The sequence below is a fragment of the Anabas testudineus genome, chromosome 24 (genome assembly GCF_900324465.2).
Source record: "Anabas testudineus chromosome 24, fAnaTes1.2, whole genome shotgun sequence".
Lineage (NCBI taxonomy): Eukaryota > Metazoa > Chordata > Actinopteri > Anabantiformes > Anabantidae > Anabas > Anabas testudineus.
This window is the reverse complement of record NC_046632.1, coordinates 4110993-4137847: the sequence shown is the minus strand read 5'-3', so window position 1 is coordinate 4137847 and position 26855 is coordinate 4110993. Positions and strand designations below refer to the sequence as shown.

Genomic DNA, 26855 nt, shown 5'->3' with positions numbered 1-26855 from the left:
ACAGACGGAGGGAGACACAAATGGAGGCAAATGAGAGGTTTAATTTCCAAGCACCACTTAAAAAAACTAAATAATGCAAAAATTATTTTTTTATTTACTTTGTGTGGGTATTTCACTGAAATTCAAGTAAGAAATCAGTGTTGGCAGAACACCGTGTACAAGTTTAGATCTACCCATCTGTGATGCTCTCCTTACCTTCACAGGTGCAACCCTGACGTATGAGTCCCACCATGAGAGAAGTGCACTGGTTACACTTTGTCGGCGTGCTGAATGACTTCACTACAAACTGATGTGCTTTGGGCTGTGGAGAGAGTAAGAAACAAAACATAATCGGCGGTTAATAAACATACAACACGGTCAACTGTTTGGAAAACAATAAAGTGTGACTCCATATTAAAATATCTAACCTTAGGTGAGGAGCGGCCAATACTGCCGTAGCCTCCTGACCGCATGGTGGGGGTCTGGACCGCGCGAGGAGGGTGGTCTATCAACTGTGTGAGAAACACAGAAACATTGAGCACAAGAAAATATCAGCTGCGAGTTTGTGTCATAAAGCTTGTTTAATGAAGAGTCAGGATAAAGCTTCCCAAGGGGAACAAGCTAGGACAAGAATTTTCTACAAGGTACAAGAGAAGGATGGAGGTTTCAAAAACTGGTTGGTGCAGTGCAGTATTTCTGGTGGAGGCTGAGGTTGCAAACAGGACACAGTCAACAACAGTGTGAGCACACACCGAGTTCACTTTATTTGGGGACTACTGCCGACATCGAGGTTCTCCTTCTTATTTTGTGTGTGTTTGGTGTTACTTGTAGTTCGCCATAATTGAGTTACTTGCAATTCACATGGCCTGACCTATTCGACAGTCTCAGTATTGTGCTGAGTAATGGCTTCAGCTGGAACATCGTTGAAAATGGTCAATTGATTTAGTATGGGAATGGTTGGAATGGTATTTTCTTGTTTCTCAACATGCCAAATGTATTTATTCTGTTTAGAGACAGGCTCCTGTCAGACGGGTGGTAACCATGTAACCAGCAATCATTAGAGAATCCCGTTGTAATCAGAAAATCTGGAGAGTGGAATGCCATCCTCTACATAAGAACATTGTTTCTTGATTGTCTCACCTCTATAGGCTCCATATCACTGGCCATAGAAGGGGAACGTGAGCGGGACTTCAGGTGGGACTTGGGGTCATCTTCCCGAGATGGAGTGTTTGAGGGGGTGAAGTTATCCATGGAGTCCACCTTAGGAGAGGCAGGTAGTGTGCAGGAGAGAACAAGGGGACAAGTAAAAAAGGTAAGAAAAGAAAGACAAAAAGAGGAAAAGGAAGGGGAGGAGCAGAGGATGGAAAGGAGAAATGGGAAATGAACAAGAAGATGATGAAACAGAAGAAAAATGTCAGAGAGGAGAAAGAAGGGAGGGAGAGAGGGGAAGAGGCAGTGTTAGTTAAACACAGCAAAATATACAATTTGCAGCTTCCATGCTAAGAGAGGAGGGCGAGCGCCACAATAGTTATGTGGAAAGGAATAAAGAGATGTTGTGATTGAACTACAGTGTGTGTAATATCCACTGGGAAAAATTACACCCCATATACTATAACACATGGAAACAACAACAACCCACTGAGCAGGCTAATTTGCAACACCACAACTGTACACCGTACACCATACACCATGCATAGCCATTCACAAAGCTACACTGAGGAGTAAAAACAAGAAACACAGACAACAATGTACACAGGCAGCACATGTAGCAATATCCCACATCAGTAAAAGAGGGATGATCCAACTTATTGTCTTTGATAACAGATCTATCAAAGAACCCTGCCATGCACCCAGAAAGGCTCAGTAAACACACAGACACAAAAAGCAGATGCACACGCAGATTCAACACTGTCACAACAAGGACGAGACAGCACATTTAGAAAAAAAGGCTCGATGATGCGCAGTGATGGTGCTTACACGTCTGCCTTTGCTAGCTGGGCCAACGGATGGCGAGCGCTTCAGTGGCAGGAGGAGAGGCAGAGAGTGGCAGAAACACAGAGATGAGTGAGATCAGAAAGGCTGTCTAAACAGAGCTGAAAACACACATGTAAACAGACTGAGGAAGAAACATGACAATGGTATCAGACTGTATTACTCCATTTTATTTGATGTAGGGATACACCGACTGCCCAACAAATGAGCTTATTTACTTCTTCCTCAGGACCAATTCAATTATTTCTTTTAAACAGGGTTTTCCAGTAACTTTTTGCCAACTATATCTGCTAAGTCAAATTTATAAATATATTTCTTTAAATGAGTCACAATTTTCAGTTTAGGACCAGTTCAGTTAATTGAGCTTTCCATGTACCCCCTGGCTACTACACCAGCTAAAGTATCACCTGGATGAAGGAGATATTGTATGTTTACCAGGGATGAACTGAGGGCAGAGTGTGGATGGGTGCTAATGGAAAGATGCACATAGACATGGGGAGGGAGAGGCTTGGGAAAGTCAGGATGGAGCACAGTAAGGCCTTAAATTCTCTTTGTGTTTGAAAAAATGATAAACAGGATTTAAAAATTTTTCTTTTTGTTTCTGTTCTGTCCTAACACAAAAGGGCTCAAGTACCGTAGCGCAGTGCCTCTAGCCAACGAGGACCAGAAAGCACCCAAATACGGGTAGAGTACACTGCAAAACATGTCCACCTTACCAAGGGTTTGTTTTCAACATTGCATCAACATTTCTTCTCTTAAAGCAATTGAAAAAATACATGAATAGGATGATAGAACTAGTTCACTCTTCTTAGCAAATCTGCTATAAAACAATGTTAAAAATTCTGTATACTGGAAAAGAATTTTGAATATTTAATTTATTTATTTTTCACTATGGTTTACGAAAGTAAGAGTGCAACTTTGTTAAAATACCAAACCAAAAGTTTTTGCAGTGGTCCCACTCTTTCTCATAGTTACACTGATGCACAGGCCCACACTCATAGACACATGAACTCACACATCTACACCTCTTCTTCTTCTTCTTCTTCTTCAGCTAGTACTGTATATAATCTCACTTCTATAGCATAAAGCTACTGTTATATACACAAACACACAGACCCCGACCTAACCAAGATAAACTTACGTCTTCCCAAAACTCAATTAAAGAGGATGAGGATGAGGAATAAGAGTCCTGATGAATCAGAGAGTGAAGCAAGGAAACAACCAAAAACAGAGAAAAAGAAATAAAGATCTGGGAAAAGTCATGCAAACAAAATCAATGAATGAAATAAGACAAAAGTGAGACTAAATGTAGTTTTTATAAACTGTAAACTTTTTTCCTTTCTAAGGTAAGGTATGGTCTTGACCACAAATTTCAAATCCTTAAGAGATGTACGATTGATCCCACCAACAATGTAATTTAATCAGCCCCTGTAAGGACTTTCCTCTTGGGTACTCACATCAAACTGGTCGAGCGCTGAGGTGGGGGCGTTGAGAAAAGCCAAGAAGGAATTCTGGGAATCCTGGTGCTTGACACCTACAGACACAGCACAAATAATACAACTGTGGCTAAGTATGTGATATTAAAAAATCAAAGGATGACTTAAACAGAATGAGTCACAGGACCATTTCATATGACCTGACTAACAATATAGCTTCATATACATATCACATGATTTAATTTCTCAAATGTGGTTGTTGAAAACCCTCCAATTTGGCAGCCCTGGTGTATAACCCTCTTTCACTATGTTAATCTCTACTGAAAAGTTTTGCAATTTGCTGCCGTCCAGTCAACCACCTGCAGCTCAAGTAGAAACCGTACATCTAAATAACTGTACTGTACATTCATTTAGCACTTTCATTACATATGGATTAAAAATACAAATATTAATATTTGTGTCAAATCATGCGTTTACCTCTGCGTAGTCGCAGTTCCTCTGTTTCCTTTTTCAGCCTGTCAATCTCAGCCAGGAGCTCCTGGTTTTTATTCTCCACCTCCTGCAGTTTACTGGTGGATCAAAGACGATAAAACATCACATATTAACCAGAGGAGCTGGTTGATTGTTTTTCTGAAACCACTGGTCATATACAGATGTAATTGCTTTCAGTGAAAAACAGAAGCAATACCATTCTGTGGAGATGTTGCTGGCCTTGACTTTGTTCAGTTCATCCTGGATGCCCTGCTTGGCCCTGATCTCAGCGTCCAGGGCTGACTGCAGCTCCAGACGAGCCGACATGTCCAGCTTGGCAAAGCGCCGCATTTTCCACGGCATGTCCTGGCACAGAGCCGAGAAAAAGTTAGAAAGTGAAAAAACAATGAAAGAGAGACGCCAATGAAAAAAGCATGTAGGCACAGAAATTTCACACATCACTAAATTTGTTTGTTGACATAACAGAAACATTAAATAACTTGATCGTACTTAGAGTTAAATATATTTATCCTGTAAAAATACAGTTTAAATTATTTCACAGTTTATAATCACGAAATACCTGTAAATCAACAATAACAAGGTGTTTTATTTTACTTGACAGCATCCACAGCAGCTAAAAACATAATTTCTTTTACCGTGGCTCTGGCTCCCAGGCTGGTGTTTCTCAGTCCCTCCAACTCCTCTGTCATCTTAGTAGCCAGAGCCTGCAGGTAGCCCCGAGCATCCTTCTCATCACTCACCCTGCAGCAAATGTGCACAAATTGACCATGAATTCACTATGAAGGCAAATACAATGCAATAAAATACTCCAAAGACCTTAGGCACCTAATTCTCAACACTCAAGCAGAATAAACAAGTGTTCAAAGCAGAAAGTCAAATCGACCCTTATGTACACTATACACTTAGACAGTACTCTAGTTTCATACGCCAACATCAGACCATAATAAACACTTGGACAAGGATAACCCCACTAGGCTCCTATTTCCTAGTTGCAGTGGTAACATATCTCCACTAGGGGGCAACATGAATCACTTAATTCCTCAAAGAATTTCTCTCTAAACTTCAATGTGCATGTTAGCAATGTAGATGTGTGTTTGTTTCTGTGTTCGGACATCTTTACTCTGTGTGTGTGTGTGTGTGTGTGTGTGTGTGTGTGTGTGTGTGTGTGTGTGTGTGTGTGTGTGTGTGTGTGTGTGTGTGTGTGTGTGTCTGGGGTATGCATGCTATGTGAAGACTCCAGACTTGTCCAACAGAGGGAGGCCGAGCAGCTGCGAGGTGTCAGCTGCAATGGGAAATGATCTGAGAGGAAGGGAGGGTGAAGAAGCTTTAAGAGTTTCTAAGGTATGTGAGAAATGCTCCAATTATACAGAATGGGGCAATCTAATACACACCACTGGAGTGTGTTTGTGCGTATGCGTTGGTTTTCAGTCTGTGCTAAAGATTCAATGGAGAAAAAGTATCCACGACTTATGAGGGAGTTACTCTGTGTGTGTCCATCAGCCTTACCACTGGATGATTTCTGTGATCTGTGCCTCCCAGTGAGCTACACTGTCCTTTTTGTCGTTCAACACCTTCATCATGCTTGTCACCTGAGGGAAGACACACACACAGTCAAATACAATCATTTATCATATACAATATATGACATACTGGATCTTCAAGGTATTTTCTAATGTAGCTGAAATGGATGCTTATTTAAAATATTTTACATATGAGATTGCGGTAGTGTGAGTGTTTGTGTTGGGGGTGGGGGTGGGGGTGGGGTGGGGGGGGGGTGTATTTAGTTATGCTGGAAGTCAAACAGGCACCAGCTCTTTGCATTAGTCAACACAAACATAGCTAGAGCCATGTAGACATGAATATACGTTACAAGAAAACTACTGCTGTCTAATGAGTCTGATAAGTTGACCTGCTGCATGACAACAGGCCACAGCCTTCAGCCTTCAGCCTTTACCATAGGGGCTTCCATCACTCTTCTCCTAAATCCTTTACTATACAAGTGTTGTGTAAAACTATCATTGCATTACTTCATTACAAGTCTCAAACTGCCCCGTTGTTTGCCTGAATACCTCATTTTGTGGGCACATTTTTGGTGTCTGGAAACTATCAAGACTGTGAAACACAGAGCAAGCTAAGACAGTCACATTGTTTTGCAACTGCTTTCCCATCCCGGAACAAACAAAAGTTTAGAATATATGTGAGGACAGTCAAGGGACAATAAAATGGTGTTAGTGTTGTGTAGAAGGCCTTTAGCTCTTGCAAGAAACAAACAGATGGAGTGGAATACATATGATCTAATTAGATAAGAGCCCAACAAATTACATTCTTATTGTATAATGTTTTTTGCAGGGCTCCATATGTGAAAAGACATAAGTGTAATAGCCTAGGGTTGCAAAGACGCATCATTATGTCAACATTTGATTTATTTCTGCCCGACATTTTAAGAACAAAGGTAACATATATTGCACAACTCGCGCCTCTTGTTGGATTTGACAAATCCAACGTCAAAGACTCGTACAAGCATGTCTCAAAGAAAAAATGCATGAGACCCAGCATCTGAAGGTCTTGCATATTTCAAAACAAGCAGCTGGTGGATAAAGTCTCAGATGTTCTTGTGTTCGAATAAACTAGTTCTCACACAACTCATCTTTCTGCATCACCGTTCAACCTTCATTATCATAGATCCTGCCTAACAGCAACAGTTAAACTTCAGATGTATGCCAGTTTACTCTCCTTTACTAAAAAAAACACAAAACACGGATTACATTTGAAGATGGAGTGGCTCGATTTTGCTGGGAAGCAAACAGCGCAGAAGTTCGGTGCCTCCTTTGAAAGATAAGATTAGTCAAACAATAATATTTTCAGGCACTCTAAATATGTTGAAAGATTTTCTGCTAATACTAGCACGCAGACAGATCTAAGCTGCTGGGACTGCTTAAGGTTTTAAAAATATAATTTTTCAGCATGTGAAATAACAGAATAATACATTAAATAACTAAAGTGACATGCTGTCATTCCAGTGGTGCCCACATCCATTTCATAAACGTGTTTTCTTTTCTTTATCAGTTGCAGACTTGAAAAAACAAAAAACAAACAAAAAAAAAAAAACACTGACACTTTATTCCATATGTCAAAATGCCTTCCCCTTCTGAGACATGTTTAAATTGGAAGGCTTTTTGAACTTCCAAGAGCCATTTCCAAAGTCAACAGAGCGTAAACCAGAGAGTCATTCCATCTGACTGTGTAGGAGGGCTACAGGCTGTTTGTATGGGGGATATTGAACAGTGATTTCTTTGGCATTGCTTGGAGAGAACGGGTGGAGGGAGGAATGTGATGAAAGAGTTTGGGCCGACCGAGAAGGGTTACCTGGGGTTAGGGGATTGTGTTTTTCTGTATGTGTGTGTTAGAGAGATAAACATTTCGCTGAAAAGCTGAGAAAGCAAGATGGAAAAATATTGACACGGAGAGTGAAAAAGATTGAGAGAGCCAAAGGAAAAGAGAAACCTGGCTTGTTTTGTTTGTTTTTTTTTGTTTGTTTTTTTTGTTTCATTATATGCGCATGCTGTCTGAACAGATATCTTACCTCATCTAAATCACTGGACAGCTTCTTATTTTCTTCAATAAGCAGGGCTCGTTCTTTCTTGTACGCTGCCTCCAACTCTTCCCGTTCAATTTGGCTGGAATAAACACACACAGTTGTTAAACTTATGACACTATATAAACTTTATTCCCTAACCATAACTTACAACATCTTGACACGTGACGTTGTCATTTTCACGAGTGCTAACTCAAACTTTCAAAAATAGGACTTCACCCAGAGAATCTGGTTTTGTGTTTTTTTTGTGGAATGGTTTCCTACCTCGTAAACAGAAATGCTTCTCTTTAAGCAGTCACTCACAGTAAAACAAACGCTAGGTAATGTTAGAGCAGTCGTTTTACAACAACGTAAATACAAACATAGCGCAAATACAATGGAATATTCAACAAATTTTACATTCAGCCTCCCTCAGAAAGCTTCATTGTGTGGCCAAATTTCCCTACAACCTAAATCACAGGCTTGGTACTAACACAAAGGTACGCGCTTTTCAGTCCAAACACATTAATGCAGTGAGAATCTGATACAGTGGTGTGTTTAAACATGAATTAGAAAGTAATGAGAATCATTTGTGGGTAACACCAGGCAGGAAGGTTAAGCTAGCGGGTACAAAAACAAAGCTCTGCGTACCTATCAGGGGGTCAACAGCATTTCCTTTCATTTCTTAGTATCAGAATATTTTTACACATAGTTTTTTTTCTTTATATATTCAACCATTTTTACTCTCATTTTAATATTTCGAAATTACACTGTACTTAAAACAAGGTTTAACACTTAAAACTGTCTGCAAATAAAACAATAGTAAAGTGATATTTCATGCAGCCATATTATTGCTACTGCTGTGCGTTTTATTCGAATGTTGTGACTGTGTCCAGATCTGGTACAAATTGGACTAAATGCATGTAATTTGAGTTAGTAACCTAAATATTAGCTGGGTGGGAATAGTTAAAAGTAAGTGTGTTTGTCTGCTTTTCAGCTTTTGAATTGCTTAAAAATGCACTGAACAGAGAAAGACTATTTCACCACCAAGATACTAAGGGCACTGTTGTTTGCTTTGTAACAAACAGCATCCAGAGGTTTAATCCTGACAGCTACAGCTCACTTTGGAAAAAATTTAGTGAAAAAACAACTTCTAAAACCTGCAGGATAGTTACATTAACAGTTACCTAAGAAAGTAGCTACACATTTCTACCAGACAGGGGATTAAGCTACTTTTAATGGAAGTGGAATTACCTCACAGAATCGTCACTGAAAAAGATAATAAAGAAAATACATTAACTGTTTAAATATTTGTCCCATAGGATACAACCAGAAATGCCACCAGGCAAAATCTGGAACTAGAATTTCAACATTGAGAAATTACCTTTGCCGGCGAGTCTTGTCCAGCTTGTCTTTGAGCATCAAGATTTCTTTCTGCAGGGCCAGATGCTGACTCTCAGCATCCCTCAGCTCTTTGCGCAGGGGCTTCAGCTCGGTGACGTGCTGCGCTTCCCTACGAGCCAACTCCTCCTCGAACAAGAGAGTTTTCTTCTCGAGGTCTCCACGCAGTCGCCCGACCTCCTGGGTCTGGTCAGCTGAGGCCAGAGTGGCAGAGGGACCAGTCTGTTTTAACTGGGTGTCGGGATATGGAGAAAAGTGGGGTTAGTGAGGAAGTGACATATACAGTGTAACAATTTGGCTACATATATGGATCAACACAGCTTCCCAAAAAAAAAAGAAAGAAAAGAAAAATGGACCTGACAGCAGACGATATGTGAGCAAACTGCACAGCCAGAGCAGAGAATGTACATTTACCTTAAGTCCTTCCAGCTCCTCCTCTAGCTGTCGACTGTATTGCTCATTCCGCTCTCTTAGCTTCCTCTCTTTCTGAGTCTCTGCTGCTTGTTCCTCTGCCTGAGCCTCAATCTGATGATGAGCACACACACATCACTGAATGAAAGCATGGAACATACACACTTTTGTTCTCATGGCACCCATATTGACACACCATGAACAGTAGGTCATACAGATATGATACACTGGAAACATCGTTTCTAATCTACTGTATATAAAATTTATTAAAATACAGTAATACACAGACTAGAGTTTGACTTGTGAACCAACCAGTGAATGGAGACTGAACAGGGTGTTAGCAACCACAGGGAGTCTACTCTACCTCCTTCTTGGCCCTCTCAGCCTTTCGCACCTCAAGGCGGAGACCCTCAAGCTTCTGATTCTGGCTCTCCATCTCCTCCTCCTTATCGCGCAACTGGCGCGCCAGGCGCTGCTTCGCTGACCTGGGTTTAAAGTTCAGTCACAACAGAGTGTTAATGTTAAATATGAGTAAAAACATTAGGCAGGAGACACGGTGAAATGGTGCGATTGTCTTGCAAGACTAAAAAAGGGAGAAATTTAACCTGATGTCTGTTAGCATCTCGTTGAGCTCTGAAAACTCCAGCATGGCCACTTTTCTCTGACTATGAGCTTCCTTCAGTTCTTTCGACTGAGACTTCAGCTTCTCACTGGCGTCCACAAGTTCCTGGCCACAGCAGGGATAGTGTTGCTAAGCATTAGGATTCTCACAGTGGAAGTCACACACACATCATGACAAGCAACGCGCATCCCCCCACCATAAACAGTGGTCCTACCTTACGTAACTCGTCCCTCTCCTGTGTAATGCCCTTCATCTGTTTCTCCAGAGTTTTAATGTGTTTAGATGAGTCCTCCAGGTCTCTGCGGGCCGATGTCACATCCTCCAGCTGCTTTTCCAGCTGACCAGATTCTGACATGCACAAAAAATATACAAACATCTGTGAAAAAGTGGTTGTGAAATCTTATTGACTGATTAATATCATTAATAGCCTTTACAGGTCTCCTTTTAAAAAGCAAATATGGCTGACAAGGTTGTAAAAATTTTTACATACATCAAATACATAAACTAAACTGAATGTCAACAAAGAACTCCTGACCAGCAATTTGCTTCTTGAGGATATCAATCTCATTCTTCAGACTCCTGATCTCCACCTCCTTGTTAGCGCTGAGAGGGCCCTCGCCTGTTGGATGCTGCAGTGCCTGTACTGTCTGAGTGGACTCTGCAACAGGTCAGGAGAGAGACATCTATTATATCATCTGTTATGCTGAGGTGTCAAATTGAACCATGGTTGAATGCATGTAAATCATTTGACAAATTAATGCAGCCACGGGGACTCATTTTTCAGCCTAACCTTGCAGTTTGCGGCTCAGCTCCACTTTCTCCTGCTCCAGTCGTCGGATCCTCCTCTCGTAGGCTTCAGTGGCCAGGCTGTCTTCCAAGCTGCGCTGGACATCCAGGTCCACCTTGTCCTGACCCGCCTTTCCTGGCTCCCCCGCCAGCTGTCGCAGGCAACCACGGTCAGATAGAGTACTACACAGTGGGAGAGAAAAGAATATGATGATGAAGAGAAAGGTTTGATTAAGAGTTATGATCATAATACAAGCATCAGTGATGGAGAGGTAAAAATGGCAAACATGCTTAATTATAAAGGTCGCTTTAATGAATGTCTTTCATTAAGGGAGAGGAAGAGAAGGAAATGACAGAAGCAGCAGGAGGGGGAAACAGGAAAGAGAAGTGGATGACAGAGAGAGAAGAATGGATAGATGAGGGGATGTTAAGTCATGGAAGACGGGGGTAGTGAAGGAATGAAAGAAGAAAGAAAGCATGGCAAAGGCCAGTGTCTGCGAGTCTGCGAACAGATAAAATAACTGGTGGGTTTGTTGCTGTCTCACTGGGAGCACTCCAGTGTGAAGCCCTACTGCAAGTCTTGAACATCACCTTATTAGGAAGGGAAGCTGATCTAATATGCCTCTTAGGATTGAGTGATCAGCAATGAGAAGGCACGCCTGGGAAATCTATTTATAAAGACTAATTACACATAAAGCCAGCTAACGACATCATGTCACTTTAAATCTTTCCTTATTCTTACCCATTTTTAGGTTTTTAACAATCATACTTTCGCTAACTGGAGAAGCTAAACAGGATGGTGGCTCCACTTCATTCCATCCACTTGCAGCCAAAATAAAACTATTACTGAGTGTAAAGAAAGATTTTTCCCAAATAATAAAACTCCTGTGTCTTTTTAGTAGCACTTACCATTTACTTGTATAAGTGAAACCAACAAAGGGGAGATGATGGCCAGAGAAGGCAGTGTGAGAAGGAGGGGGCATAGTCTCCTGAAAAACGATTAACAATGATTAACAAACGTCTACTACAGGTGACTACAAAAATTAGCTGAAACACGACCCTTACCGAGTTCTTTAGACAGTCATCATCCACATCAAAGTTGGAAGTATCTGTAGGGCTGCTGACCTCTGGGATATATGGGGCCTCACATGTGAGGATGTTGTCCCAGTTAATGCCTAAATAAGAGAGTTTACGGTCACAAGATACGACACTTGATTAATTACTTAAAAATAACTGCACAAAAAAGATAACTGCACAAGTCCCAGGAACTCTAGTGTGAAATACCAGTTACTATATTATACTGATTACATACAAATTCATACAGATGTATGTTAGCAAGGAGAAACATTACAGAATAGAGTGCTGTAGTTGTGAGTCCTAATACTCGGAAATGAGCTCTTATTTTCATACTTCTAGTTCCCTCATACCATAGTTTGAATAGGTGTTTGGTTAGATGCCTGAAATGAGGTCTATGGTTAACACAAGGTTAAGAGACTAACATGTTTTATTCTATAACATAAAATACATTAGTTAATATCCTACTTCAATTTCTTAAGCTTTTACATGTGTTAAAATGTTGCTAACAAGTTGCTCAATGAGACTACAGAAGTGGTCAGGAACCTAAAACGTCCCCACAGTGAGCCTTGATGTGTTTTTTGCAAACTATTCTAACTTGAGCTTTACGTGTAGCTTTGTTAAGATGTCACTCTAAAAAGGAAAGGCCTTGGTAGAGAGGTTAGTGAACTAAATCAAATTACAAGTTGGAAGCTTAGTCGTGGTGAAGTCATGAGGCTGTCAGCTAGTCCGTTTATAGCCTAAAGGTTTTGTTGTTTGGTTGTCTGGCAATTGTATTAAGCCTTCACAAATCATTAAACTGATGTTCAAGTATCTGTTCAAGAGCTAGCCTGCAAAAATAGGTCACCGAGAAAAAGAAACACTCAAAAATACTCAACAAGAACACAACAAACTGTACAAAATTAGTAGTTCAGTTCACCAAGCTCTGAGCCTAAATATGATTTATGCTGCTGATGTTACAGGAGATGAAGTGAATATGTATGGAAAAAATCTATTATACAGTAGAAGTACAAAATCATGTTGATTCGCACATTTAAATAAAAAAAACAAACAAACACATATCTACGTTGGAAACAGAACACCCAAATTATCAAAGTTCTTGTTATAATCTGTATTTAAACTGTACCAGCGAAGAAGGGGTGCTGCTTGAAGTCCTCAATGCCGTTCTGGCCCAGTCTGTGCTCTCGACTGCAAATGAGCCGGCGAATCAGATCTTTCGCATCCTCTGACACATCTGTTATCTGCTGTGGGAACTGGAATCGCTCCTGTGCAGAATATGTGTGTATTGGCCCAGATTAAAACACAGAAATAATTCCTAAGTAGAAGGCAATGTTACATAGTACAAAGAAGTAGCATTAAATTGACTTAAATTGCTGTTAGCTTACCTTGTGGTTCATAATCTTCCCATATGTTTCCACCAGCGACTCTGCATAGAAAGGGGTCTCGCCGTACAGCATTTCATACATGCAGACACCCAGGGACCACCAGTCGCACTCAGGCCCGTACTTGCCTTTCCCATCCTCCATCGCCTGGAGGATTTCTGGGGAGATATAGTCTGGGGTTCCCACCGCCACTGAGGACTGGACCTAGTAGAGGGTCAGAACAAAGGTCAACAAATGAACCAAAAAATATCACATAGGAGACAAAATCTCTCTCTGTTAAACTTCATCCTGCGTGCCACAGCAATAAGAGTGAAGAAGATGATGAGTTACAGGCTGAAGTCTTGGAAACATGTGAGTTAAATACTACCAGTCCACAAAACAACCAAACAAAGAGCATATTGAACTATTGGACCCCCACTACAGGATGAATTCCCTTGTAAACACTGTTGCCTAGCTCTGTTTCGACTTATTTCAAATCAGTTTTGTGAATGCCGATGTGATTTTGAACCCTGAATTAGAAATCAAAGCAGAAAATGAGTATCCTTCATAAGCATAAAAATATGTATGCTCAGAAATTACTGCCATGATTAGGTGCCAAAAATTCCACAGTGAAGGAGAAAAGACAGATGTCTGCGTTTGGATGCATCACATGTTTGGAATCATCTTTCATTATTCAACAAGTTGTGAATAAATTTTTTTAAATGGTCATATAACCTCAACACTGCATTACCAATAAAGAAACTAACTTCTCTGATCCATTTCATCCTGTCATTTGTCTTGTATTTAAAATATGAGGTGGAAGGGTTTTTTTTTTTCCTTTTCTGTTTTTTTACTAGGAGAATTGTCTGAATAAACCACAGGCACAGCCAAGAAACTCAACCACACACTCCTCCTGGGAGACCCCTGGGGGTTGACGAGGAGGTCAGTAAAGCTATGGTATGTTTGCTTTGGCCTGGAGGAGGAGGCATCAGTAGCGGTGTGGTAAAACTTACCGTCCCGTCTTCCATGAGTTTAAGGCAGGAGCCGAAGTCAGCCAGGCGGATGTGGCCGTTCATATCCAACAGAATGTTGTCGGGTTTAATGTCCCTGAAAGAAGACGGAGAAAAAGAGAAAGGAGGGGGAGGGTGGAGAGGTGGGAGTAGTGGAAAATGAAGGAAAAAAAAACAAAGTAAGTGGGACTAAAGAAGATCAAGAAGAAGAGAGGATCTTTCTACACGAAACAAAATTTAAAAGACACCCAAAACACAGGCCGAATTCATATTATAGTGCAACGCCTTATCGGTAACCACAATATAAATTACATAAGGTGGGGAAATTTGACTGCTTTAACTTGCTTATAAAGCTAGTGTATTGGCAGCATGGCGGCTCAAAAGTGACCCAACAAAAGAAAACTGGAAATAGCTAGAGAGCTAGAGTTTTGTTGTGGAAATTAACTGCACAGAAAATGTGTGTGTGTAGCAAATCGTTTCAAAAGACACATTCAAACATGCACTTTGAGGAAATATGTAGCACACAAACACACTCCCACTCGTAAAATAAGACCCTGTGTCCTAAAGAGACACACTCCTCTTTTCCCTGCTCCTACAATATTTGTGTTTGCGAGTACAGATATGTTGACTGGCGGTGGTGGTGGGTGTAATGACAACACGTTATTTTACCCATGTGCTCAAGGTGCCCACTGTGGACATTCTTCTAAAACTGAATCTGTTCTACATTACAGCTGCTGATGATATGTTTACATTACAGACACAGACTGCGCCTTGATTCCTGTTAATTGGATTAAATGCTGCAGAAAGCAGGAGTTTTCAGTTGAACCAGCTACAACAGCTGGACCATCTCAACACTCATCAGACACTTTCACTTTCACTCAAGAAAACCAGAATGGCTGGAGGGCCTACTAACCAGAAAAATATAACAGCTGTTGTTGGTGGCCAAGAGCGGTGCAACTAGTATCAATTATCTTCTTCATTGATTTGTTCTTTGGTTTATAGAAAAAGAGAAGAATGGCATGAAAATTGCTTAGATTTTTCTTTTCCATTTGTGATGTGTTGGTGTCAGTGTTACTCATTTGAATTATTTGTGTATTTGGTCAAAATCCACATTATAATAATTATAAAAAGGACTCTAATGACCATCGGCCTGGACTCATATGAAATAGAGATGTCACCGTATCCCACAATCATGGCCTAAATATAAGCTCTGTCCTTGTCTGACCATTCCACTGATTTCCCCTGAGGGCAGACCCCGTCAAGCCCTGGGTCTGAGGCCCCTTCATCAACACACTGAACCATGACACATCTCGATAAACATGGAGGGCACACGGTAAAAACTCATCGGAATCGTAAAAAAAAAAAAAAAAGAAAATTGAAAACCAGTGTACACAGGTGACACAGGTTAGGCCTATAACGAGTAATTTATAAATTAACCAAACTGAAAAACACACACACACTCACAAACACTTAACGGGTTACAGAATGAAGCTGGTACTATTTCTGTCCAGTGACCATGGCTATAAGATAATAAACCTGATGTCCAACACAAGCACAGAATACTGATACTAAAGCTAATGAGCAGAGGATGAGCATATGACAAAAGAAAACAAGGAGAGAAACACATAAGAAAAAACACTGCACACTTTTAACTATTTCATCTTTCTTCTGTCTCTAAAAATAATCATGACTCTAACTTGCATTTTCAACCCTTTACACACCCTGTTCTAAGTTGGACCTCAAAGAAGAGTTGGTAATTAGCTCATAAAAAATTACAGTGCCTCCTGATAGATAATAAACATTGTGCTAACATTGCCTGGCACAACTACTTTTGCCAGATAATTCAGGAAGTACAAACTAATCAGTTAAAGCTTCTGAAAGTCCCACATTCCACTTCAAATTTTCATTAACTACTCAATAAAGACATGAGACTGTGGTCCAGGCCGGAGACATTCTTTTCTTTTAAGAGTACACAGACATAAATTGACTTTGAGGATGCCTTTGATGTTTCTGTCTTCAGCTACAGATGTCTTCAAAGCCAGATGTGAAGCCCCTGTCATTTTCCAGTAGTGTTAATAGTCCCATCTCAGGGGGCTGGGCCAGCTATCTCTCTGCTTCAGAGACACAAATCACCAACATATAAAAGCATGGACTGGAGTAGTATGTGCACATATGTGACTTGTACAGACACATAAAAGTCATGGTTTCAAGGCCAAAACATAAATTGACACTTACTTTTACAAAATCACTGTTTGCATCCTGGGTTACTCAGACATGTTTTCAAAGTGCGTGACAGCTTACAGATGAGTTCCAGATTGCACATCACTTTCATAAGTGGATACTGTGTATAGCATTTTGGATGGAAACCATATACAGTGCCCAAGAGTATACATTCACACAATGATTCTGGACTAACATGAACTTGGCAGGCGCACTCACACACATAAACAACTTACGTGAAGTATATTCAAGGTCAGACAACCAAAGAGATCATAAAACACAGAGTTGGAGGATTAAGATTCCAATGATAAAATTTTAATGTATCTAAAGGAACATTTATCTTGGTCTACACAGTGCTCTGCTATGAACATTCACCTTTAATAACGCAAAACCCACACATAATGTAAGAGTTAAGCAGGAGGACACAAGCATGGGTATAATCACTGGAAAGAAATATGTGGCTTTTGGCTTGTAATTACACAATATGATAAAGAGAACCTTGGGAACTTTTTTTAGCCTTAAGAAGAGCTGTCAATTCTGTCTTGCCAAATGGAAAACACACACAAAACACTGCTCTACTTTAACGGCAGCAGTAAAGTTTAAATGTGTTGATGGACGTTGTGTTTTAAACAAGGAATAAGATATACTAGACCATGCCATATTTTACTAGTTGCAAAACACCTAATATATTAAGTAAAATGCAATAAGCTTAAGTCGTTGTTTTTGGTTAATAGATAGAATTACTAACTTCAAAAAACACATTAGTCTCTACTTCACAGAGAAATATGTATTTATGATTGTGGCTCTCTATGACCCTGACCGACACAACCCCTGCACACAAAATCTGGATCACTGCGTTAGCAAATGTAGACCCCAGAAATTATGAATGACATCCAGACCAGACTAGGAGCACATGGATCTGTGGTTGTATGTACAGTACATAGGCAGGTGCTTCCATTGCTGGAAGGCCTTAATCTGCTCCAGAGACTTCTGCCAAAGAGCAGGCAGGGTGGGTCAACCCTTGCCCCCCCCCCCCTCTTTCTCTTGCTCTACCACCATCTTCTCCCAAATGTCCTTAACCATCCTTTCTCTCTCATACACCAAAACTGTTGTGATGATGAATTAGGGCAGTAACACAAAAGCTAACAGGAGTTAACAAGAGCTGACTCACATTTAGCCTTCAATGCCTGGCACAGAGACTAGGCAATACAGGGCTGATGGTTGGTAAGACTAGTTAATGTTGCTAACTGGGCTACTGTGTCGCAGGCCTCCTGCAGACTTAAGGAGCAGTGCAGATATGAGAATAGACAGTTAATCTCTCTTAAGACCACAGCATCCATCTGTGAGTGCCATCTGGACATCACCTCACAATACACACATGCACAGACACACACATACAATTGTGGCCTGGAGCAACACTGGAAACTGCACAGACTGGGCATGTCCACGTGGCTTTAATCACACATTTGTTGACTAATGGCACAAAGAACTGCTGCCTGTATGACTTCTGGCATCACTTGACACAAACACACGCACACACACAGACCTTATTATAGTCTCATACGTGAAATATTTTCAATATGCATTTTCTGCCATAACAATAGTAAATGCCTTAAATCCAGTATGTCACAATATTGTATTGTCGTATTTGCATGTGTGTATGTGTGTGTGTGTGTGTTTGAGAAAGGGAAAAAAAGACCACCAGATCAATGGGACACATGCCTCTGATCAATAACAAAACACAAGAGGGAGGCAATCAATAGTAAAACACACACCATCATACTCAACACACGCACAAGCACAAATAGACAATATTCTACATAGAAAGACACTACTCAAATAGACGTTAACCGTCTTATGAGTCTTCCACTATACATAATCACAAATCTGACCCCATCTTTTTGCTACTCACACACACACACACACACAGAGATTCTCCCTGTACCAACCCCCCATCTCTCCACTCACACTCCACATAAGAATCCCACTATCCCACACAATGTCTCACTCACACTCTCTCACACACACACACACACACACACACACTGCCGTGGCAGACAGATGTGGTGCTAGGCAGCACAAAGCCATGCTGAGTTGGTCCATTCAAACGTTTGTCAGGGCCCTCTGGGAGGCCACGCAGATCACTGACCACTGAATAAATGAGTCTCCCTCAGAGTGGGACTCAAGCACACGCTGCCTCCCATGGGACACAGCTGAGAGGGACAGAAGGTTGACCTCAAGGTTCTTTGCTCTTCATTTCTTTAATCTAGGCTCTTTTCCACTTCATCAGCATCAACAGGACTGCAGATATTAATTTTAAATGGACCAACACAAGGGAAAGGTCAACTACTTCAAAAAAAAAAAAAGAGAGAAAGTAGCACAATAAACTAGTGCTAATTAAGTTAGCTATTCAAGTAATGTAACTTGGGGTTCAGAAATATGATGGTACATACTATGATGCTATATAAATCTGTCAAAGGTTTCTACATTTTGCAAATCTCATATCCCTTTAATATATTTCATTGTATTAGGCCATTTGGGCAATTCATTTCTTGCTAAACTAAACAACAGTCCCTACAAAAAACCACAAGGCACACTATGTGCTAAGTGATAGGACGGTAAAACAATCCCCTAATTCATCTTATTACAAAACACAAATGTCTTCTCTCTTTTGTAAGCATTCAAATCAAATCAACAACCTGATCAATGTTCAGTCAATGACCACTGGTGAGATTATAATATAGGACTGCTCTCTGGAAATTAAGTTTATTTCACATTATCATGAAAAAATGAGGACCTTTCACCAGGCCCAGGTATACCCCTCCAAAACTCCTAGGGAGGCTGGAATAAACTGTACCAATTTGTTGTTATTATTAGCTACAATGCTAATGTCACCAGCAGCAGAGAGCTACGTTTCAAAAGCACAAGAAGTGTTTTTAACAGTCTAGATGTATTTGCGTGCAATAGTTTTAGTTTTAGTATGATTGTTATTGTACATTTTGAAAATTCACACACACACACACACTCACACACACTCACACACACTCACACACACTCACACACACTCACACACACTCACACTTTTTGTTTATTCAAGCCGTTGTCAGTTTGGATGGTCAACACTCACTGGCTGTTCCCACAAAGGTCAGCATGGGTCAAAGATTAATGAATTTGAACCGTGATGTGATTCACAACAATGGCAAAGCACATTCAGAGGCCATTTCCCCATGATAACGTGAGGACACCTTCATGCTGCTCTAGGTTGTTTGTTTGTAGCCTAAATGTTTTTAGGCTAGTAAGTTTCTTCATGTCTGTATAAAGCAAGAATATTCGAATCGGTCAACACCAACTGTGTTTTGATTCTCATGGCTTGTGTAGCCGTTTTGCTGCCATGAATACATTTCTAATGAGTCTCCTGACATGTCTAGCAAAAACACACAGGGGACAATCTGTCAAGCAGCTGAGACTTATTGCCTTCACTGAACAGCTCAGAAAGACTAGAAGTGTCTGTTTGAGGAGTGTACGAGTTGAATGATGAATGAATGAAAGAATATCCGTTAGCACGCAAATGATTAGCTTTTCCACGAACTGAGGTAACTCTTCCAGTAAAACTAGTTTAATTGATAACTAGATACATATAGTGATTAAGCTAATCCTTTTGAAATTCTAAAATAAAAATCTGATTTGATGTGTTTATTTTGGTTTCCATATTTTTATCTAAATGTAGATTAATACATTTTCTTTTACAATCTTGATGAAGGCATGACTTTAGATCACAAGAGACTTGATTGTGGGATCTCAAAACTGGCATCACAGACCACTGAAAATATGAGTCCCTTGAGAAAAGTAAGGAAACCAGTTCCCTGCAGTACAGCCACAGTCTGCCCATTTATATTCACTAATAGTAGCCCAAGTATGTGTGGCTGCAAGTGAGCCATGAATACAGGGTGGATGTTTTTTTTTAATGGACATTAAAGACTTTTAATAACAGGGTTAATACATTGTGCCGTATCTTAAGACATGAGAATACGAAACACACCTAATTAACACATATACACCATGAACAAATTACACACACACACTCATCAGATGGGACGAGCCAGCAAGACACACCCTCCTCAGGGGACCTGCCGGGATGTCTCCACCCTGTTCAAAGCAAGTGTACAAATCTCCTATGAGTGTGTGTGTGTGTGTGTGTGTGTGTGTGTGTGTGTGTTAAGGAGGAGTTGGGGGTTGGTACATGGAGGGAGGGAGGTAACAGCACCACAGCACCACACCCCCACCCACACAACTCCCATACCCCATCATTACTGTCCCAAAGTGTCCAAGAGAGGAAACAGTGCTGTCCCCTCCTCCCTGGTCTTTTCTCCTTCCATCGGCTTCTCCATCTCTGCTGTAGCCACCAACCCCCACCCACGGCCCCCAGATAACACCATGCAATTAGTGGTTCCCCACTCTTCATCTCTTCTCTTCAGCTCCTTTTCTTTATTTCTTTACACTCATCTACATTTTTGTACAACTCTATCATCATCTGTCTGAATTTCACCGGTGTATTAAAGATGAGACCAAATAACTCTGCTTCCTTTCAATCTCTAGCTTCATCTTACCCCTCTGCTGAACCTGCCTTGAATTTCTGCCCATCTATCATCTCTCCCTCTGTCTATCCATCATTCTTTTGCTCCTTGAACTAAATTGCTGTGATGAGCCCCCAGCAAAAGCGACACTGTAATTATGTTAGCATGCCTATGTGACCACTTCCTGTGTGGCAGAGCCTTATTTCCTGCTCCCAAGGGTATTTCCTATTGGCTAAAACTTTAATTTGGTAACTACTGTATGTCACAGAAAACTAGTTTCGAGAGCCACAACATTTCAACTGGCATTTTCTAAAACACTAAAATCCTGCTTTTCACACAAACACACACAAAGTAAATGCAAGAATACACTCTATAATAAACCAGTGATGTTGACTGGTTGCAGTGATGACTTGAGACAAACCTGTACACACACAGTCTACTGTTTCATTTATTGTCATTTAGTTGCAGCTGGAACAATGCCCACACAGCGGGGATAATGTAAATATACTGAATAACCGTCATCGAGGCAGAAAGTAATTACACACGCACACACACGCACACACACGCACACACACGCACACACACGCACGCACACGCACGCACACGCACGCACACGCACACACACGCACACACGCACACACACGCACACACACGCACACACGCACACACACGCACACACACACACACGCACCCTCAAAAATGCACACTCAGCCTCACCTGTGGACATAATGTAGCTGGTGAACAGAGTCAATAGCCAGCACCATCTCAGCTAAGTAGAATCTGGCCATCTCCTCTGGCAGTCGGTCCTCAAACTTACTGAGCAGAGTCAGCAAATCACCACCCACGTAGTAGTCCATGACCAGGTACTAGAGTGACAAAGAGATGGAGACGAGGCAAAAAATACAATAAAAAGAAATTCTGTAGCAACATAGTAGATCAGACAAGCATGAGATGGTGAGATTTGTTTTGTAGAAAACAATAACAATAAACTGCACAAGGAAGGCAAAATATGCCACCCTTCTTTTACCCCCACTCTCCCCCATTTTTCCTCTCACTTTTCTCTCAGTATCATTAAGGCCACTGAGACAGTGACTGCCTGAGGGTTTTCCTAAAAATAAACAGATGGATAGGCAGCAGAGTATATTTTTAAAGCCTGGGGAGTGTCCAGGGTAAAACATTTGTTGTGAGAATGTGGGAAATGGAATGACAAGCAGTGCTGGCATTTGAACTCAGGGTCACAGAGAGAGGACAAACTGTCAGGTTAGAGAGAGAGAGAGAACGGACGTCTGCAGTAGCCAATGAAAGGGAAAAGCCTAGCTGACAACCAATCGCTAAGTTTTAAACTCCTCTGATCTTTTGCATAAATATCTTTGGGCCATGTTAACTATTGTTGCCCAATTTCCGTCAATTCTAATTCATGTGATGCTTTGCGGTCAGAACTGAATGCACAGACGGCGTCTGGCAGTTTACCAGCCATCATGCACCCCATGCTAAAATTTAAGTGAAGAATGAAATGATGAAAGTAGCAGGTGGAGCCAGTCAGTAGAAAACTGTGTGTGTCACTTAAAGTAGAAACATTTGAAAGTGTTGCAATGTATAAAGTAAGGCGGGGTGATACTCAAAACCGATAAGTTTTTTCAAGAAACTAGAAAACTTAATCTGGCTGAATATTGATGGAAAGACCACTAACTGAATGGTAAATCTGGGAAAAAAAAAAACTAAAACAAACTATTTCCTGCTTGGGCATACACACACACACACACACACAGAGAAGAAGAAGAAAGAGTATTCTATATTACCAGATTATTGTCATCCTGGAAGGCGTAGTGCAGGGTGGTGATCCACTGGCAGTCCCCATTTACCAACACATCCCGCTCCTCCCGAAAACATGCCGTCTAAAGAAAAACACAATGAATTTTAGATCTTGACACACATGCTAACAGCAATATAAACGAACAAGGGTTTGTTTTTGAGTTGCTAATGTTAAAATGGATATTATACTGTACTAGTACTGTCAAGCCTTCTTTACTGTATCTGCCAGTAAACTGTTGTCTGATTCTGATACATACTCGTGAAAAAAAAAAAAAGATTTCTTAGCAGTGTAATGCCGCAAAGGTCAAAGGTCAGGATCTTCGCAATGCACAAGGCATTGACATTTTTTTTCATATAATAAAAATGTATAAATAAAATCTGAATAATTAAAACTGGAAATAAGAAACTCATGATGAGACTATTTCTGCAGCCACAGGTTTTCTCTGAAAGTGAGACTCAAAAATCAGATCACTGATTAACCTCACATAAACAAAGGTTTTGCAGTCAATGGGTTATTTTATTGCAGTAGTTCCTGATTTTCTGACTGGTTTCTTGACAACATGAACCAACAGCATATGCAAACTGAAACCTAATCTGACACCCAGATAGGAGTAAATATCTGAATGTCAATATGTAAAACATCCCCAGTGCTTTGATGTTCTCTGTCTACAATGACAGTTATGTGGTTAGTGTGCACTCTCTACAATACATTTACTGCTCTACGCTTCCCACAGCCAGGCACTTGTGTCGCACTCGCGTGCATACACACTCGTGCACACACACACAAACAGCAGGGATTGGTTCTGGCTTGTGACGTGTCAGGCATGAAGAATAAAGACCCAGGGGAAAAACAGGAATGTCAGACTGTCAGGAAGAGGTCGATGAGAAAAACATGCAGCGGCAGCTAGTGCAGCTCAGGCACCGACATGTTCTGCAACAATCTGTCAATGTATGCCTGATTTAAGGGTGGAGGAATGGGGGTTGTGGTTACTCAAATGAATGATTCAGCCATTTATTTAATATTATTATACTTATTATTATTTACTTAAGTATCTTCACAATCCTGCTGCACTGGCCCAGCATGCAGAACCAGCACAAGTACTAATAGACTGCACAGTAGAACTAGAAGGGTTCAGATGGTGAAACTAACCTCAGCTCGCTTCAGCATCTCCCACTTGTTGAGAATCTTCATAGCAAACACCTTATCAGTGTTTTTCAATTTTACGACTGCAACCTGCAAAAAGAAAAGACAAGAGTGTTAAAACTGTTAATCATTTGTGTGACAGCAAAGCCAGTCAAAGAATGTGAAGCATGTTGAAAACACAGACCAACGTAAAAACGGCAAACAGATTCAATCTTATTCTTTAGGAAACAAGAAGAGAAAAAGTCAAGTAACTCATGTTTGATTACATTTAGATAGCTTCACAAACATCATCATCATTATAATACAGCTCAGGTAGAATTCAATAAACATCATTAATATAGGTCACATAAATCTATTATTACAACTATTTCCATACTATTCCCTCCTAACTAGTAACTAGTCCTTTTTCACATTCGGAAACACAGAAAGAGGTAAAACATTAAGTGAGCAATTGCAAATGTGTAGTCAGAGACAGTAATATACGGAGAAAAAAAGTGGATGAAAAAGAAAAAAAGATGAGTTGTAAGGTGAAACAGGATGGGCCTAGTGGTGGCAGACAAAGAGATGAGTGGGAAGGGAAGGTGGAGAATAGAGGGTGGAAATGGGGGTGGGAGGGGAAATAGTGTGAGCAGTAAGTGACCATAGATGCTAAAAGGCCAACAGACGCACACCTCCTTCTTCCACACTCACATGTATACAGACTTGCACAGCTGGATGCAGCAATATGATTCATGCTTCCGACTAGCACAGTTTGTGGTCAGGACAAAAAATTAGAACACTCCTCTAATGACTGTGTGTAATGATTTGAAAGTAGGCACAAATCAATAGAGAGTGGCAGATTTGAGCAGATGTGATGGTTTGGAGAGACATACTTATGTTGTAAATGTTACCATCTGCTATGTTTTCCCAAGTTCCCTAATGTATTCCTTCATAATACTACATTATTAGTATTAAATAATAAACACTTCATCAAATCACATAACAGAAACAGCATATACCATATATCTTAAGTAGGTTATGTCCACGAACATGCAAACTACAGATATAATGACCAAATCTGTGTTTTGTTCGTGTAGGGTTTTATAAAATCATTAACAATTTGGAATACGAAATGCAACTTGGCTCCGAGTGCTTTCGTAACTCTGATGATCTACACTGTGTCCCTGAATGCCTTGTCAGCGTTAAAAATGACAGACAGCTCACACTACGCAGTACATCAGCCACATTTTAATGTTGTGGTGGATAAGGCTCAGCATGCACACTCTGACCAATCAACCATCATTAAAACCATGAAGACGTTTTATTGTTGTGGTTATCAGTGTATATAAGACACGGTTTTGCTTTCTTAACATAACGGCCGCACACAAAGCTGCGGGTCGTCTAATGACAGGAAATATCAGATTCCTGGAATATTGTATCAAATTTGTAGGTGTCAGGAAAGGATATTAAAATCCACAGTGCATGCAAACATTTCTTTCAAAATGCATACTTAATGTTGCTTAGAAAGTAAATGCACATTATTGTGCATTTATTTTATGTTTTATGCAGATTAAAAAGTAGACATTCTAAGCACTGCTCTTAAAAATTGCTTATTTTTTCACAATGTCCAATTTCTTTTCACATATTGACATATGATGTCACATTTTTACAAAAAAATTATATCACAAGACCATGCGCATTTATGTTGCAGTTTCAGAACATTATACCCCTAATGCATACACTTGCATTAAATTCAATATGATTCAATATGATATGAAATTTGACAGCATAGATGAACTTGAAGCAGACCATCTGATCCACTAAATTAACATTCTAACCCAATAAACCCACATGAGTAAGTGATGCAAAGCACTAGAAAAATTACAAGTAAATACTGCTCATCTTAATAACCATGCTAGCGTTACCTTGTCAATTGCAATAATTTATCTTTAACACAGTTTACACTCTCCCATTGTGTTTTCTCACACTCTCTTGTGCCGATTTAACAACATAACAACTGCCAACATTCCCTTCACTCATAATTGCTGAGCAGTGATAGACTTGCTCAGCTCTTGCTTCACGCTTTGCCAAAAAAGGAGCTGCATAAGATGGTGTGACAAACCACTGCAAGCTGACAGATGTAGTCCATGTTCGTGGAAATGTACATTCTGGTTGATTTCCTTTAGCTATTTTAATCTGCTTCTTTAATAGTTAATTGCACACAGACATGGACATTTGTGATTGAATGTACTGCACATAAATACAAACACACACAAACACACACACAGACGAATAGTGAAACAACACAAGACCCCAATACAACAGTGGGGTCTGTAGTCTATTAAATGAGCTGGGGAATGTGGTTAATGCAATACAATGATAACATTCCTGCAGTGTTTGGATTTCCCCTAGTGATCCCTCACCAGAGGAGAGGAGGACCGGAGGAGGAAGGGAGAGAGGAGGAATACGGGGGGGGGAGAGCACACTGTTCTTGGCAACATCAGTCTGTTTTGTCCTTTTCTGTATCTCTCTTTTCCTCTCTCTACTGTTCCTTCCTTAATCTTGTCATGCATGTCAGGACTGATGTCAACTACTGGGCCAAAGACTCAGCAAAGCTCCTTTCACTATTGTAAATCTCTATTCACAGTTAAGTGTATATATAGTGTTAAGTGAGAGTTTTAACTGTGTTAGATTTGGTTCAATCAGTTGGGAACAGACATGACAAACCACAACCAGTAATCTAATTATTCCACAGGCTAGAAACTGAAGCCATACCACAGTCTGCCGAAGTGATTACAGAACTGACAGATTTTACAGCCAAGTTCACATGTGGCTGTTGACTAGTGAACAAATCCAAAACGCTGTACAATACAATGTTTAACACCAACTAATGGCAAATGACTCAAGAGAAACTTAACAGTTAATGCAACAGATATAATGACATCTATCAAAAATCAAACCTTAAACCATGGCATTTGCTTGTGTTGG

The 26855-nt window shown here is 40.4% G+C and overlaps 1 protein-coding gene across 5 annotated transcripts in view; it reads right to left on the bottom strand.

The window, feature by feature from the left end:
• The window catches only part of cdc42bpab (CDC42 binding protein kinase alpha (DMPK-like) b), a 64245-nt gene that overhangs the window by 9641 nt on the left and 27749 nt on the right, over positions 1–26855 (bottom strand). For 4 of the 5 annotated variants that reach the window (XM_026341998.1, XM_026341994.1, XM_026341995.1 and 1 more), the window contains exons 3-27: positions 23895–23978; positions 22732–22827; positions 21650–21798; positions 14142–14235; positions 13153–13353; positions 12894–13032; positions 11759–11868; positions 11603–11682; positions 10698–10876; positions 10443–10565; positions 10122–10255; positions 9891–10012; positions 9650–9770; positions 9289–9399; positions 8858–9105; positions 7483–7576; positions 5406–5488; positions 4535–4640; positions 4096–4244; positions 3885–3976; positions 3429–3505; positions 1957–1995; positions 1120–1239; positions 408–491; positions 196–301 (exon numbers count right to left, since the gene is read on the bottom strand). In XM_026341998.1, the coding sequence (XP_026197783.1) occupies positions 196–301; positions 408–491; positions 1120–1239; positions 1957–1995; positions 3429–3505; positions 3885–3976; positions 4096–4244; positions 4535–4640; positions 5406–5488; positions 7483–7576; positions 8858–9105; positions 9289–9399; positions 9650–9770; positions 9891–10012; positions 10122–10255; positions 10443–10565; positions 10698–10876; positions 11603–11682; positions 11759–11868; positions 12894–13032; positions 13153–13353; positions 14142–14235; positions 21650–21798; positions 22732–22827; positions 23895–23978 (2941 nt within the window). The remainder of the gene's footprint in view (positions 1–195; positions 302–407; positions 492–1119; positions 1240–1956; positions 1996–3428; positions 3506–3884; positions 3977–4095; positions 4245–4534; positions 4641–5405; positions 5489–7482; positions 7577–8857; positions 9106–9288; positions 9400–9649; positions 9771–9890; positions 10013–10121; positions 10256–10442; positions 10566–10697; positions 10877–11602; positions 11683–11758; positions 11869–12893; positions 13033–13152; positions 13354–14141; positions 14236–21649; positions 21799–22731; positions 22828–23894; positions 23979–26855) is intronic. The other variant, XM_026341997.1, reaches the window with a different exon arrangement.